At 43.9% G+C, this 17,264-nt stretch overlaps 1 protein-coding gene across 1 annotated transcript in view; it reads right to left on the bottom strand.

Annotated features, from left to right (window-relative positions):
* STAT2 (signal transducer and activator of transcription 2) overlaps positions 1–17,264 on the bottom strand; it is a 90,681-nt gene that overhangs the window by 50,870 nt on the left and 22,547 nt on the right. The window contains exons 2-4 of the mRNA XM_030196707.1: positions 11,273–11,459; positions 10,389–10,533; positions 7,659–7,757 (exon numbers count right to left, since the gene is read on the bottom strand). Of these exons, the coding sequence (XP_030052567.1) occupies positions 7,659–7,757; positions 10,389–10,533; positions 11,273–11,421 (393 nt within the window). The 5' untranslated portion in view covers positions 11,422–11,459. The remainder of the gene's footprint in view (positions 1–7,658; positions 7,758–10,388; positions 10,534–11,272; positions 11,460–17,264) is intronic.

The raw sequence follows: 17,264 nt of genomic DNA, 5'->3' as shown, positions 1-17,264 counted from the left end.
GTGCGGGGCCCTCTGCAGACCAATTTGGTGGGGCCCCATCCTAGCCCCGCCCTAGCTCCACCCCCACCCTAGCTCCACCCCATTGATAAGATTATTCCATTTTTAGAAATTTTTTTTATTTATGAAATTTCAAATAAAGACAAATGAAGCTAAACTTGTACAAAAAAACTGATTGAAATAATAAGCACAATGCTATCATGAAACCTCCCCTCTCCAGAAGTGGAGTGGCCAAGCCACGGGATCATCATGAATGATGTGGACGGTCATCCGAAGCGAGCGGAAGTCGGAGCGGAGGCAGAGCGGGGCCCCCTTAGGCGCGGGGCCCTATGCGGCCGCCTTGGTCGCCTCTGCCTAAGACCGGCCCTGTCTGTGGCCTTTGGGACCCTAACAGACCGCTGAGGCAGGCAGCTTTGCCGAAACACGGACTGTGTCAGGTCTGCCAACAAAGTACTGAGTTGTTACCCCTATTCCTGAAGACTCCTTGTGCTTTTGCTTTTTGCTCCCGTGTGAGTGTACTTTGGTTTCCCTCACCTGGGGTTAAAAAAAAGTTTTGGACAAGTTCCTGGAGGAAAAGTCCAGTCTGCTATTAGACAGACATGGGGGAAGCCACTGGTTGCCCCGGGATTAGTAGCATGGAATGTTGCTACTATTTGAATTTCTGCCACGTACTTGTGACCCGGATTGGCCACTGCTGGAAACAGGACACTGGGCTAGATGGACCATTGGTCTGACCCAGTATGGCTATTCTTATGTTACATGAAAATAGGCAAAAGCATTCTCCATGCCTACTTTATGTGTAACCCTGTGGGTGATTTTATGGGAGCTCTTTTACATGCATAAAATAGGAGCTCACATGCAAAAAAAAAAAAAAAAAAAAAAGTTACCTCACAGGTGCAAATATGCACATATGTATTTAGCCTCACAAGTGCAGCAGGAATAGTAGATATCTTACAAAGACACATGGGCACCTGTATAAGAAAGCCCCAAATATGCACCTAATAGGCCTTCCAGAGTTGATAACTTGTTATAAAGTTACCTTCTCATACAAAGCTGCTTTTATGCACAGAAAGGGCCTTTTATAAAATCGTGCAGCCATTTATGCACTTACTGGAACCTGTGCTGACAAAACTCACTCCTACTTATAGACACCCCTGACAGACTCTGCAGCCAGAAATAACTTGCCACAGATGCTTGGAACAGGGCAAGAAACTTTCTATCCCATGAAATTTGAGGTCTTGATCTACTTCAGCAGTTACCAGTCAATCACAGTATGAGTACAATTCTGGCCCCCCTCTCTGGCTTGACTGGATGGGCCATGCTAGTCTTAATCTGCTATCATTTACTATGTTACATACTGCTTATCGGCATTCCCAGGGACTTAGGGCTCCTTTCACTAAGTTGCAGTAAGCGCTAGCGCATGTTTACAACAGGTTAAAATGGCTTACCATGGGACATGCCGAAGACATCCCACAGTAAACTGGCCTTTTGCGCATGCAAACTGCATTAAAAAATTATTATTAGGGTTGCATTTTTACTAAAAAATTTAATCATGATTACATCACACAATTAAATGTTGGTTGGTTACTTATTTATTTCTCACTGCAGCTCCTGTGACTCTGGGCAAGTTACTTAACCCTCCATTGCCCAAGGCACAAAATAAGTACCTGTATATAATATGCAAACTGCTTTGATATCAATCGCATCCCCCTTCCCTAAAAGGTTGATAATCTTCCCCTCCCTCTATCCCTCTCCCCAGATCCAACATCTCTTGCTTTCTCTTCCTTCCCTCCTTTAACTCTTTCTCCAGATCAATTATCTCTATTTCTTTCCTAGTGTCATTATCTCTCTCTTACCTTCCTACCTCCCAGCTTTCCCTCTACCCCTGTGAACAGGTGACACAAACTTGGTGGTGAGCGGCTCTAAGCTCTTTTTGTGGCTGCTAGAGCTCTCAGCCTTGGTCATAGCTTTCATCAGTGGCCCCTCCAATTCTGCTCACGCCCCTTGCCCTACCCAGGGTTCAGCATCTGCCCCCCCCCCTCCTCAATTCCCCCCTCCCCACCAGTCTACCTTTTGGTCCCTGGAAGTGGCAGCATTACACATATGCTACCCTTGGCCTGCTCTGAAACTTTCCCTCTGGTCCATCCCGCCTCCTCTGACATCACTTCCTGTTTCTGCATAAGCGGGATGGGTCAGAGGGAAAGCTTCAGACAAGGCTACAGGCCAGGATGGATGATGCTGAATCACGGATTTTGAATCTATAGCAATTAAACTACTTCACAGTGCTCACAGATTTGATCATGTTACTCCATTGCTTAAACTGGAACTTTGGTTACCCATCTCAGCTCGTATTCAGTTCAAAATGTTAACACTGGTATAAAAAGGTCTAAGGCCCAATGCACCTGATTATCTTTCCAATCTTCTCATTCCCTACACTCCCAGTTGTTCCCTCCGATCTTCCCAAGGATCATGCTTGGATATAACTCGTGAAACTGCATTTTCATATATGGCTCCTAAATGTTTGAATACATTGCCTTAAAATATCAAAAGAGTATCTTCATACTCCATGTCCAAGAAATTTCTCAAGTCCTGATTATTTACATGTACATTTGCTGCATAACCAAGTCCTGATTATTTACATGTACATTTGCTGCATAACCATCTTTATTTACTTTTTTTATTCTTCTCCTGTTTCTTCCCCTCTCTTGGGCTTTTAATTTTGTAAACCATAATCGGACCAAACTACAAGGACACACACAAACTTTTCCAACTCGTGAACAAACTGACACCACACCAGTCACAACCAACAGCAAAGATACTCCGGGAACAGACAATCTCGAGAGATACTTCAACGAAAAAATAGTACAACTATGACTTAAAATACCCGTCAGCACCACCGACTATGCTGAACTCCTCAAATGCCTAGACCCAGCCCCTGACATTCACCCAATGGACAGGACATGGACCAACTTCGAGATACTATCGGAGAACATCATCTCCCAAACGCTCAAAAGGTTTGCCAAATCTCACTGCAAACTAGACCTATGCCCAAACAACCTGATGACATCTGCCCCTCAACAATTCATAAACGACATAACGAAACACCTGAATTACATGTTACAAAATGGATTCTTCCCGAAGGAAAAAGGAAACATCTTACTCACCCCCATACCCAAAGACACAAAGAAGAGTGCTAGTGAACTAACTACAGACCGGTAGCATCTATTCCCTTAATAACCAAATTAACCGAAGGGTTGGTGACTAAGCAACTTACAAATTATCTAGATAAATTTTCTATACTTCACGATTCCCAATCAGGGTTTCGGTCTAACCACAGTACTGAAACAGTATTAGTAACCCTCATGACTAAATTCAAACAAACGATTACATCTGGTAAGAACATACTACTTCTACAATTTGACATGTCAAGCGCTTTCGACATGGTTGACCTCGGAATCTTACTACACATCCTTGATTACTTCAGAATTGGAGGCAATGTCCTCAAGTGGTTCAAGGGATTCCTAACCGCAAGTAACATCTAACTCGACTATTTCAGCCGCATGGGTACCTGAATGCGGAGTACCACAAGGATCCCCCCTCTCGCCAACTCTATTCAACTTAATGATGATACCCTTGGCAAAATTACTAGCAAATCAAAACCTCAATCCATACATTTATGTGGATGACGTAACGATCTACATCCCATTCAAACAAGACCTAAAAGAAATTTCCAATGACATCAACCAAAGTCTCAATATCATGCATTCATGGGCGGACGCATTTCGGCTGAAACTCAATGCAGAAAAGACCCAATGCCTAATACTAACCTCCCAACACAACAAGAAAGAATACACCGCCATCAACACACCAACTCTAAACCTTCCTATTTCAAAAACCCTAATAATTCTTGGAGTCACCATTGATCGACACCTAACACTAGAGAACCACGCGAGAAACACAACCAAGAAGATGTTCCACTCAATGTGGAAATTAAAAAGAATAAGACCTTTCTTCCCAAGGAGTGTTTTCCGTAACCTGGTACAATCTTAGTGCTCAGTCATCTAGACTATTGCAACACACTATATGCCGGCTGCAAAGAACAAATAATCAAGAAACTCCAGACAGCCCAGAACACTGCAGCTAGACTCATATTTGGCAAACCAAAATTTGAAAGTGCAAATCCCTTACGAGAAAAATTACACTGGCTCCCACTTAAGGAACACATCACGTTCAAAATATGTTCACTAGTTCACAAAATTATCCATGGAGTCGCACCAGCTTACATGTCTGACCTAACAGACCTACCACCTAGGAATGCCAAAAGATCATCCCGCACATTCCTTGATCTGCACTTCCCCAGTTGCAAAGGAATGAAATACAAACTAATGCATGCGTCAAACTTCACCTACTTGAGCACACAGTTATGGAACGCACTGCCGCGCAACTTGAAATCGATATACGAAATAACGAACTCCCGCATACTACTGAAGACCCATCTCTTTGAAAGAGCATACCAAAAAGATCAACCCAAGTGAATATGCACAACTCACCTATTTAATTTCAGAACTGTTTCCTAAAATCTGCTTGTATACTACTACTTTGCTTTTATCATCATGCTGACCAAGAACATGCAATACTAAATGTTTATATTACTAACATTCTTCCACTATTCATGATGTATTGTAAGCCACTTTGAGCCTGCAAAGAGGTGGGATAAGGTGGGATACAAATGCAACAAATAAATAAATAAATAAATAAACCACTTTGCTGCAATCCCATGCAATACAGCAGTATATCAAGTTATTGTAAATAAATAAAACAAATAAATGTCAGACTGCGCCGAGGACATGGGTTGGAAGTGGAAGAGAGAAAAGATGTTTGGCGGAGACAGGAGATGCTACAATGTGATAAATTCTGCAAATCACAATTAATGCAGTAATTGCAGAGTTAACTGCAATTAAAATGCAACTCTAATTTTTAATATTCTGTGGAGGGGGCATGTCTGGGGGAGGTGGACAGTGGGTGTGACAGCATGAATCAGTTAGAACAGCTACAATATTGCACGTTGATCAGTGTAAGATTAGTACGTGAGCCCTTGCTGCCTGAACATAGGTGTCGGTAAGTGCCCACACGCTAGGGGCGTAGCCAGACTTCGGCGGGAGGGGGTCCAGAGCCCGAAGTGAGGGGGCACATTTTAGGCCCCCCGGCACCCCCTCCCGCCATTGCCGACTTTGCCCCCCCCTGCCGCCGACCCTCTTGACCCCCCCTTCCGCCGCCAACCCACCGTTGCCTACCTTTGCTAGCGGGGGACCCCAAACCCCGCCAGCCAAGGTCCTCTTCTGGTCGCAAACGGCTTCCTTCTGTTTCTGACACGTTGTATGTGCAGGACGTCAGAAACAGAAGGAAGCCTTTTGCGAGCAGAAGACCTTGGCTGGCGGGGGTTGGGGTCCCCCTGCCAGCAAAGGCAGGCGACGGCAGGTTGGCGGCGGAAAGGGGGGGGTCGGGCCCCCCCTAGCTACGCCACTGCCACACGCTAATCTTTAATAGATGCGCACAAAAGGCAAAAGTAATGCTCGGCCATTAATTCAGAAAATGGGGGGGGGGGGGGGGGAATGGTCTTAGCACATAGGAAAGACCCGCATAACGGCACATTCAGGCGACTTATTACCATCACAGTAAAAGGGTGGAATAGAGGCAGGGTTGCAGTTTACATGCAGCATTTGTATAGTGCATGCAAACATTCATGCCTTTTCTCAGGAGTGTAAATATGTACAGCAGCATTTGCGCTTATATGGCTTTTATAAAACACTATGATCATTATTACACAGACCAATCTGAAAAACCAAATCTATAGGAGTGGGAAGGGTAATGTTCAATGCATAATAGAGGGACATGTGTATTATTAGATAGGAGAACAATCCTTTGAAGGAGCACATTAAGAGGACCCACCAATAAATATTGTTGGGATAATACACTGAGTAAAACACGAGTTATAAATATTGGAGTTTCATATAAAAGTTTATTGTTAATAGTTATGCAACTGCACAGTAATTATACATGTACACATTATAAATATAGGAGAAGACAAGAAGGAAGGGATAGGGGAGAAAAGTTTGGAAAACATTGATGGACGTTTCAGGTTTAGTAATGTGTACTAGACTTCGCTGTTATACGATTTATATTGACTGAGATGGAATTGGATACCATGTGACCTCATCAATAAAAATTGTTGAAACATAAAGCAAGCCAGAGGGCTACAGAGGTGGTGCGCATTCAGGTACAGCAGGTAAATTCCCTGTGTCTGGAGGGCTCAGCATTTAAAATAACACAGTTGCAGTGGAATATGAACCTGGGTGCCCTGGATTAAAATCCACTGCACTGGCCACTAGAGCTGTCCCTCTGCTCTGCAGGGACGTCTGTGTGGTCATTTTCGTACAAATGCTGCCAGACAGACATCCTTGTCCCTGTTTTTTTTTTTTGGCATTCATAATTTGCATGTTTTATTTTGGAAAATGGCTGTTCATTTTGGATGTTCTCATGTAATTTTGAACAGGAAACTCTGAGGTTTTTCCTGTTTGAAAATGGCTGCAAGATGGGCTTTTTTTTTCTTTGGAAATTATAAGCAGGACATCCGAATTCTGACTTGGATGTTCTTTCAAAATTGCCCCTCCAGGTCTTTGAAGGCTACGACTTCACCCTTGCATATTAATTGGTCAACCCCGGTATTGTATTCATTCAGAAATAATCTAGATATTGCAGACAATTCAAGATATAAATAGCTCATCTTTGAATCGTGACCCCAACAGGATATCATATTTTGAAATATATCTGCATCAGAGAAACCGCCTCTTCATCAAAGCAGATTTTAGTCCTGCTGCGAGTTCAAACTTTGTCACTCAATTTTAGATTATTTCTGAATGAACACAATGTCTGGATCATATACGGTAGACTGACCGAATGACACTGTGAGGATGAAGTCCTAAAGCTCTCAGAGAAAGGATGTGTCAGTTTTGATGGTCCAATTAGTTATAATTATCTGTAGAGTGATTGTTGAAGTGACACTGTCACAGCACGGGCGTAGCTAGGTGGGGGCATGGGCCCCCACAGATTTAGCCCTGGCCCCCTCTACTTTCGACCCCCCCCCCCCCGCCGCGTTCGCTGATGTGTATCTGTGAGTCCTGACTCCTGACGTCCTGTGTGCACGTCCTGTATGTAGTCCCGGGCAGGACATCAGGAGGAGTCAGGACTGACAGAAACAGATCAGCGAACGCACCGGAGACCAGCGCTGAAGAAGACTTCGGCTGGCGGGGGTTGGGGACCCCCGCCAGCAAAGGTACCTGGCGACGGCGGGGCAGGGTCGGCCGGGGGGGGGGGGGGGAAGTCGAAAGTGGCAGGGGAGGGTTGGCGGCTGGGGGAGGTGGGCTAAAATGTGCCCCCCCCACCTCGGGCTCTGGATCTCTCTCCTGCCGTCTGGCTATGCCCCTGCATCACAGAGCTGCTACAGACGGGCCTTTAGAGACTAGACATAAGAGGAATCCTGTTTTCATACCAACTACTAAGTGGCAGCAGCCAATATGCAGTCAACATTCAAAGCAGTACCATGGTGCCCAAGTGCAACTTTGCCAGCACTCAATGTTCACATGAGTCCACACCCCACACACCTGCTGCACCTGCCGGGCTGAAGACAGAATATTTTCCTCATCCTTCAGGATCCTCGAGATTATAGCAGCTAACTGTAAGGGAAACTCCTGATACTTGGCCTGAAAACACAAAACAGGGACATGCAAAAGAGAAAACTGAGACACAAAGGGCACATTAGGGTAACTTTTTTTTTTCTCTTTATTAACTTCACTGTGAATTACAAATGTTAGAAACAGCAACTTACAACAAGCATCAATTGGCAAGGCTACAGTTACATACTTCCCCCACCCCTGTGAACAAGAAAAGAGACAGTGGGTGCCCTACCCATCCCCCGTCCCCCATATCAAAGAAACAATCCTATCAACTGGAGCCTCCATTTAGACGTCAATTCTAAAATAGCATCTGTTCACACCTTCCACTCACATAACCTGCACATAAGCTCTCTAAGAGGCATAGTCTGGGCAGATGCATGCACAGGAGTGCACGAACAAGCGAACGCACGCATGCACACACACACACCACTTTTTCAGAGCAGGGTTAAATGTCTGCATCTACATTTGCACACTATTAGATCTGGTTCAGGGGCCGATGCAGAAAGCTCAGCCGTGCTGTCACCACAGGGTATATTCGCATGATACTGGCCGAGCAATGCAGTAATAGAGTTAAGCGTGGGTTTAACTCCCGCAGTATATACGGCTGAATGCTGCATTCAAACAAATGCGTACGAGGCCATTACTACTACTACTACTACTACCATTATGGGCCAGATTCTATATTTGACAGTGAAAAAAAAATTGGTGCGGATGAAAAATGCGCCTATACATATTTCTATAAACCGTACCTATACGGCGTGGGTTATAGAATACGCATAGCGCTGTCCAGGTGACTAAAATTTAGGCGCGGTCATTTACACCAATGAAAAGCTGGTTTAAATGCCCACACCTAAACTTTAGGCACGGAACAGTTTGGGAACAGGTTGTTCTGTAACACTGTCCGTAAATTTTAGCAACGCCCACAACCCGCCCATACTCCTTCCATAGCCACATCCACTTTTGAAATCCGTGCAGTGGAACTCACATGGATCATTTTATAGAATACGCTTAGCGAGTAGTGCGCATAAATTCTAATTAGTGCCAATAATTGCTTAACACCTAATTATCAGCGCCGATTGGATTAACAACCAATTGAATTGCGCACGCAAATCAGAATACATCCACATTTGTGTGCACAACTCGTCGCAGTATGTAGAATTTGAGGGTAAGTGTGTCACAGCAATGCAGAAAAGAAAACAGTGTCCTCCGATGCATGGCTACCACAAAAAAAAAAAAAAAAACTTTCCCTGGCGTCTAGTGGCACCCCTCTCTTGCCCCCCTCCCAACCTTATTTGTAAAGTCTCTATGTCTACTGGCACCATCCCGCTCCCTTGCAAATAAACAACCTCCCTAAAACATCCCCGGTCTCTACTGGCACACCTCACTACCTCCCCCAGACCCCACTTGACAGAGGGGGTGTCAGGTCGGAAAAGGGTGATGCAAAATCCTATGGTATGCTTTGTTTGCCCACAGCTTCTTTCTTAAAAAAAATAATTTTAAAAAATCACCCTGTCCAAGGTGACATTCAGCAATGAATTGCAGATTACTGCTGTAATTTGCTTGCTCAGGTGGCTAATTACGATTGCTAATTTCACGAGCCGAGGCTTTCTGCATCAGCCGATGACCCTATTTTATAAAGGGTAGATACCAACCAAAAGGAAAGGGAAAAAAAGCCCTATGGTGAAAATACCAAGAAACAGATTAGGGGTGAATTCTAGAAGCAAGCAGTGGGTCTATTCTATTGACAGCTTCCAGGTGACTTCCAGCTGCTGCTACAATTGGATTCCTTTTTAATAACATCTTTCAACCCCACAATACACTTGACAGCGCATTTCAGACCTCTGAAGCAAGCAGTTCACAGCCGAAACACGGCCTGTGTCGGGTCCTTTTAAGTTGGAGCTTTGTCAATAAAAAAAAAAAAAAAAGTTTTTTTAATACTTGCTTGTTGATCTTTTTTTGGTCCGTCCCTACTCTGTTTCTTCCTATTTTATAAAAGGTACATAAATGCCTATGTTGCATTTATACACAGTTGACATTCTACTACTACTACTACTTATCATTTCTATAGCGCTACTAGACGTACGCAGCGCTGTACACTTGAACATGCAGATTCTGGATTTCTCACATAGGCATCCTACTTTAAAAAATTATAAATAGGATAAAAATATTCCCAGAATGGTACAAAAAAGGGCTTGTGGTACCACAGGCCAGGGCTGCCAAGAGGGGGTGAGAAGGGGGGGGGGCAACATTCCCCAGGTCTGGCCTACAAGGGGGGCCCGGTGCCAGCAAAGCTTCCGGAGGCAGGCAAAAGGATCTGCTACTTCAGTCCGTCTCTTTCCTGCTCCTGTGTGTTGGGACCCAGATGATTGAGTTAACATGATAACCTGGGTCCCGGCACAAAGGAGCAGGAGAGTGACAGTCTAAGGGAGAAGCAGATGTAGAAAGGTAACGGGGCAATGGTGGCCCTAGTGGAGGGAGGGTGGCGGCTGTGGCGGCCTTGCCACAGGCTAGCTGAGTTTTGACTGAGCCTGGAATCCAAACAAGCAGTACAAAGCTACCAGGCTCTTTGATCACGCTGGAGACTAGATCAGATCTCCTGAATATCCCTGCAGGAACAGCCTGCACATGTTCACATACCGCTTCTCACAGCAATGGTACCTGTATATCATGCTTGAACTTGCGGAAGTTGTGCTGCTCTAGGATCTCTTGCTCCTGGGTGAAGTGGTTCAGCTGATCGTCTACATGCTGTAGAAGGTTCTGTAACAGCACTGTGGCGAGTGACACCTCCCTGGACGCCTGATCCCTGGAAGGGAACAGAAAGGAGACGAGACAGGAAAAAAAGTAGGTTGTGCGTCAGTCAAGGTCCAAGGTCACCTTTTGTATTTTTGTTGTCAGTTCATCTAGCTTCCCCAATCCTTTTTCTGGGAAATGATGACACTGCCTAGAATCTTCCTCGACAGCTGGACAGCAAACCTCAGATATTTCTAATGGCCTCCGTAGGTGAGCTGCAGTCCTGTAGGACTGTCTGCAGAAGACTGGGCAGAGAACCACCGGGACTCACAAGGGCCCTATCTCTACCCAAGATGAGAAAACAAGGCTTAGACTGCAAACTTAGACTCATCTATTAAAATATTCATGAACTAAAGGGTGCTCATTTGAAAAAAAGGGAAAGATATGCATAATCTCACTTTGCAAACAGGTCCACACTGATCTGTCTCTCTCTCTCTCTGCATTATCTCTTTTCAACATCCTAATTTGGGTGCCACTTAGTGAATCTACTCCTCTATGACTAGATAGAGAATTAATGTAAAAATGAATAGAAATTGTTAAGTGACGGCTATCTTCTCCTAAAGTCTTGCACAAAATCAAGCTTTGCAGGAAGACACCCTGCTATATCTATCTGCACCTCTGTTTTTTTTCCCCACCTGCAACTAACTGACAATAATCCCACCCACCCCAGGTCCTTCCCTTTTTAAAGATTTGTTTCCGTGTATTTTCTCCAGCAATGAAAATAATAATCCATGGGCAGAGGGAATAATTACCAATCCTGTGCTTCTATCCAGTGGGCTAAGTAATGTCGCACATTCAAAGGGAGCAGGTCTGAGTGGTACAGGTTCATTAACTGCTCCTTGAAATTATCATCCAGGCACTGCAGGTCTTGCCACCTAGTCACCCGGGTATCCGACTCCATGTCAGGAGCCAGCCGGCCGCCTCTGGATATGTTGTTCTCTATAGAATGCAAACAGGAATTTTACGTTATCACCAGCACGATATGTATGGTACATGCAATCAGAAGTACTCTGCGCTGTACACAGACATGCAGAGGATAATAATGTAACTGGTTGCCTATGTGTGAAACCACAAGCAGAAACAGGATGCAGACGTGGTCAGGAGAAGTGATGAAAGAACAACCAACTGCTGCCAAGAGCTTTACTGTACAAATTTTATGAGTGGTTATAACCGCTTAGATCATTTATTTGTATTATGTAGCAGTATATAAGAATTTTAATAAACATAAAATGACTCTACAAGGCAATATTGCCTGAATCAAGGGTTTGGTCAGTTGTGATTAGGGGCTCCTCGTTAATGCCAGAGTCATTTTCACGTTTCTCATTTAGCGCCTCTTCCTCTTTTTCGTGAATCTGGAGTTCTGCCTTTCTCTGCCACCACCCAGTTGTGATTTGGATTTTCTCTCTCTAGAGTCTGGGTAGTTAAACCCTACCTTTCCCTCTCTTCTGACCATTTCTGTATCCTTTTTACAAAGGCATGGGCATTTACATCTGCTCAAAGCAAGCAGATAAATGTTTGAGTGTAAAGTACAGTGTATTTTTATAAATAATATATATAAATTGCAACTCTACCTCTCAACTTTGATTCTGCCTAACAACTTAAAGCCCATACAAAAGGCAAGTTGCCTTTGGGATATGGGTGCATGTTCCAAATACCATTTCAGTAGTACATAAGTACATAAGCACCGCCATACTGGGAAAAGATCAAGGGTCCATCAAGCCCAGCATCCTGTCTCCGACAGCGGCCAATCCAGGCTTCAAGAACCCGGCAACCCCCCCCCCCCCACACACACACACACACACACAAAAAAAAGTTTAATAATGTTCAGTGGACTTTTCCCTCAAGAATCTGTCCAAACCCCCTTTAAATTCCGTAAGGCCAACTGCTGTCACTACATTATCCGGCAACGAGTTCCAGAACCTAACTACAGGCTGAGTAAAGAAAACCTCTCTCCTATTTGTTTTAAATCTACCATATTCTAGCTTCATCTTGTGTCCCCTGGTTTTGTTGTTGTTTGAAAGTGTAAACAAACGCTTCACATCTGTCCGCTCTATTCCGCTCATTATCTTGTAGACTTCTATCATATCACCCCTCAGTTGCCTTTTCTCCAAGCTGAAGAGCCCTAACCTTCTCAGCCTTTCCTCATAGGGAAGTCATTCCATTCCCTTTATCATTTTTGTCGCCCTTCTCTGCACCTTTTCTAATTCCTTTATATCTTTTTTGAGATGTGGCGACCAGAATTGGACACAATACTCGAGGTGCGGTCGCACCATGGAGCGATACAACGGCATTATAACAGCCTTGTGTTTGTTTTCCATCCCTTTCCTAATAATACTCAACATTCTGTGTGCTTTCTTAGACGCAGCAGCACACTGGGCAGCCTCAACGTGTAGCAAATGTCATTCCCTTAGGGAAATTCCAAGACAGCAACTCAATCTACACCACTTAGGATTTTATAGTCCTCAATCATATCCCCCCTCAGCCGTCTCTTTTCCGAGCAGAAGAGCCCTAACCTCTTTAGCCTTTCTTTATATGAGAGACGTTCATCCCCTTTATCTTGGTCGCTCTTCTTTGAACCTTTTCTAATTCCTCTATATCTTTTTAGAGATATTTTTGTAGCTTTTCTTTGCATCGCTTCCAGTCTTTTTACGTCTTTAGCAAGATATGGCCTCCAAAACTGAACACAAGGCCCCACTTGGAGTATTGTGTTCAGTTTTGGAGGCCGTATCTTGTTAAAGATGTAAAAAGACTGGAAGCAGTGCAAAGAAAAGCTACAAAAATGGTATGGGATTTGCGTTGCAAACCGTACGAGGAGAGACTTGCCGACCTGAACGTATATACCTCGGAGGAAAGGAGAAACAGGGGTGACATGATACAGACGTTCAAATATTTGAAAGGTATTAATCCACAAATGAAACTTTTTTGGAGATGGGAAGGCGGTAAAACTAGAGGATATGAATTGAGGTTGAAGGGGAGCAGACTCAGGAGTAATGTCAGGAAGTATTTTTTCACGGAAAGAGTGGTAGATACATGAAATGCCCTCCCGCGGGAGGTGGTGGAGATGAAAACTGTAATGGAATTCAAACATGCATGGGATAAACACAAAGGAATCCTGTTTACAAGGAATGGAACGACAAAATCTTAGCGGAGATTGGGTGGTGACGGTAATTGGAGAGTAAAACCAATGCTGGGTGGACTTCTGTGGTCTGCACCCTGATCGTGGCTAAATAGATATGGATGGGTTGGAGTGTAAATATTAAGGGGCTTCGACATTAGCTTCAGAACTTTTAGTACAGGAACAGTGCTGGGCAGACTTTTACGGTCTGTGCCCTGAGAAAGGCAGGGACAAATCAAACTTGGGTATACATATAAAGCATCACATACCATGTAAAATTAGTTTATCTTATTGGGCAGACTGGATGGCCCGTACAGGTCTTTATCTGCCGTCATTTACTATGTTACTATGTCACCAGGAAAGATCCCAGAACAGTAAAACAGATTTTATGCTACTTATCCTAGAAATAAGCAGTGGATTTTCCCAAGTCCATCTTAACAATGGCTTATGGACTTTTCTTTTAGAGTTCAATTACATGTTGAGTGAAGAAATATTTTCTCCAGTTTGCTTTATGTTTACTACTTAGTAGCTTCATTACATGCCCCCTAATCCTAGTATTTTTGGAAAGAAGAAACAAGCAATTCACGTCTACCCGTTGCACTCCACTCAGTATTTTATAGATCAAAAACTGGCACTTTTAGCAGGTGTTCGTTCTACATAGGGGGTCTGACCAAGAAATTTAGCAGTCTTTTTGACTTGCTATGTACAGACTCTGAGCAGTAGCAGGGAGCAGTGTACTACTCCATTACTTTACTTTCCTCTTCTGTGCCTCCTTACTGTTTTTTTTTTTTCATGACTGCAACTTACAACTGCTATTTCCCTCCCTTTCTCCTGGTCTCCATGTGTTGCAGGAATTACCACTATTGTTAGCAGATTCTGTGGTACTTCAGGAGTCAAACACCACACACCAGAATGAGAGAGAAATCTTCTTTATTTGCCAGCAAACAAAGTAGGACATCAGCTCTAGCTCTCTCTGTGTCCTGTCCTTCTGTGTCTCTTCTTCTGAGCTCTCTCTGTGTCTCCTGTCTTCTCCTGTCTGTTGTCTCTCTCGTCTCAGCTCCTCCTTCTAATGTAAGCTGCTTCTGCTCTCAGTTATATAGAGTCCTACACCCTTCTAGCCCCCCTTTCTCACCAGATGGTAAAGAATAGATTGATTACCCTGTCTTGAACTAATTATCTCTATACATTTACTCAAAAATATCAGTTACATAGGTTTGAGATATTTCCTAAACTGACCTATGACCTGGGGCCTCTCAAACTAGACAATGTGGCACCTATCTCCTGCATTTTATTATTATTAAATTCCCAGCTAACTTCATAACTTAGGTTCATTGAGGGGCTAAGGGCCAGTCTTGCTTAATGGCACACAGACATGGTTTGTTATTACTTTCAGAAGACCAGTCCTACACTTAGCTAATCAATCAAGGAGAAGACTTGACTTGTCCTGACCTCTTTCACCTATTAGTTTCATACACAAAACTAGCTAGGACTGTGGATAATTCAAACCAGATGATGACCTCTTAAACTGCAGACAAAGCTCACTTGAAAATCAGACACTGGATTGAAAAGATATTCTACACAGAAATAGAACTTATTAATTAAACAGAATAAAACATATTCTAAAATAAGCAGAAATCAGAATTCCTTATAAGACAAAATCTAACTCATCTAGAATTATTTAAACCTACACTATCTCCTTCTAAACATCATTAGCCTAATCTTTTAAACTGCCTGCGAAACTGTCCAGTATGCCTTGCTCATAATGGCATCCAGATATGGTAAATAATACCCATGAATAATCCATCACTCAAAAAGGGACAAAGAAAGTTTCATTTCTCTCTGACCTTTCTAACCTCTAGTCTAGCAAAAGCTAGACATTTGAGCAATTAAACCCAGATGGCATTCTTCCACTTTACAGGACTGAAAAGTTAAACACCAAATTAATATGATTTCTATGCCCAGGCTGCCTCACATGCTTGTAACGCTAACCTTGTTTCCATAATTTTAACCTGATTCTTTATATCCCTCCTTTCTCCTTGTCTCCGTGCTTGTAAGCTATCCTGATTCCCATGATTGTAACCTGATTCTTTATATACCTCCTTTCTCCTGGTCTCCATGCTTGTAAGCTACCCTGATTTCCATGATGTAACCTGATTCTTTATATCTGCTCTGAAGTGCTTTGATGTACTGCTGGAAAAGCAGTCTAGCCAGAATATTAAACAAACTACACTTCAGCTGACAGAGCCAGATGGTGCCTGCTGTCCTGAGCACAGTTACAGGGCTACAGGTAGCAGGACCAGCAGGGGTGGAAATTGGACAGCATGGGAAATCCGGGTCTACTGCCGCATGGGACACAACTCTAGCTAGCGTTATAAAGCAGAGATAGCAGTGTCGATGCATACTGAGAGCACAACTGGAGGCTCTCAGGCCAGATGTGCCATCTTTGTACATAGAGGGGTGGAGCTCCCAGCCCCATGTGCAGGGAGATGGGGGGGGGGGGTAGAGTGTGAGAGCAGTAGAAGGGCACCGCACCTGCTGCCCATCCTCAGGACATCTAATCTTTAAGCTGTGTGAATCTGTGCCATGAAAGAGATGGAAAACAGCCTGGTAACATCTAACTTCCCCCCCTCCCCCCCCCCCCCACACACCTTTCCTCACCCTGTCACAAGCTGCCGTGACTGTGCCAGGAACCAGATGCATCAGCATCTCTCTCTCTCTCTCTCTCTCCCATATACAAAATACAGCAGAGGGCCAAATCTTTGATGTCCCAGTGTAATACACAGATTAATACAGTGACACATCCAGGCATATATACACAATGTCATACTCATAGATCTGCTTCTACAGGTTCTCACAGATTGTACACACCCATACAGTAGTCTCTCCCTCTACCTGGAATGCTTGGGCAACGATTTCCTCTATGTGTAGCTCTGGTCCAGGCTCTAAACTCAGGCAACTGTTCCTGAGTGAATCATTCTGTCTGCTCTCAGCTGTGACTGGGAACAGGCTGGGCCATATTAATACTGTACTGGGACCTAGGCAAACACATTTGTAGGTCCCCAGTATGGGCCCCCATGTAACTTTCTTTCTCACCGCCCCCAAGTCACATTCACTTTTCTTCTTCTCTCCCCCCCCCCCCCCCCCCCCCCAGTTCTTACCCATAACTCTAGGCGGTTTCCAATGCATTAAAACTAGTAACTAGCTTCTGAACTTCAGCAAACTTTCCAGCACATGAGAACTGCACAGTAGTCAGAATAGTGAGTCATTTCCAAGGAAGGCAGGTGGATAAGTGACTGCATCTTGTTTGCCCTCAGAGAAAGCAAAGTCCCCACAAATGAGATTCCTTAGCTACAGTTGGCCTTCCAAACAAACAAAACAAAAGCAAAGGAAAACCAGAGGGGAAAAAAACAGTTACCAATAGGCAACAACTTGTTTCTGCTGACACCAGGTCTTTTGATCTGGTTTTTAAAAATTCAAATCCATAACAGTCCTGAAAGGAGTGCTGGAACTGAATTCTACGCATCAATGAGATTCCACAAAGCAAACTGATCAAATCTCCTACTGTGTATGGAATCCTTCTTCGAGCAGTAATGAGATGCTACTCCTGGGGAAATGCTGCACAATTATTT

Source organism: Microcaecilia unicolor, chromosome 3 (assembly GCF_901765095.1).
Source record: "Microcaecilia unicolor chromosome 3, aMicUni1.1, whole genome shotgun sequence".
Taxonomy (NCBI): domain Eukaryota; kingdom Metazoa; phylum Chordata; class Amphibia; order Gymnophiona; family Siphonopidae; genus Microcaecilia; species Microcaecilia unicolor.
The sequence above is the reverse complement of the archived record's forward strand: the minus strand, read 5'-3'. Positions and strand labels throughout refer to the sequence as shown.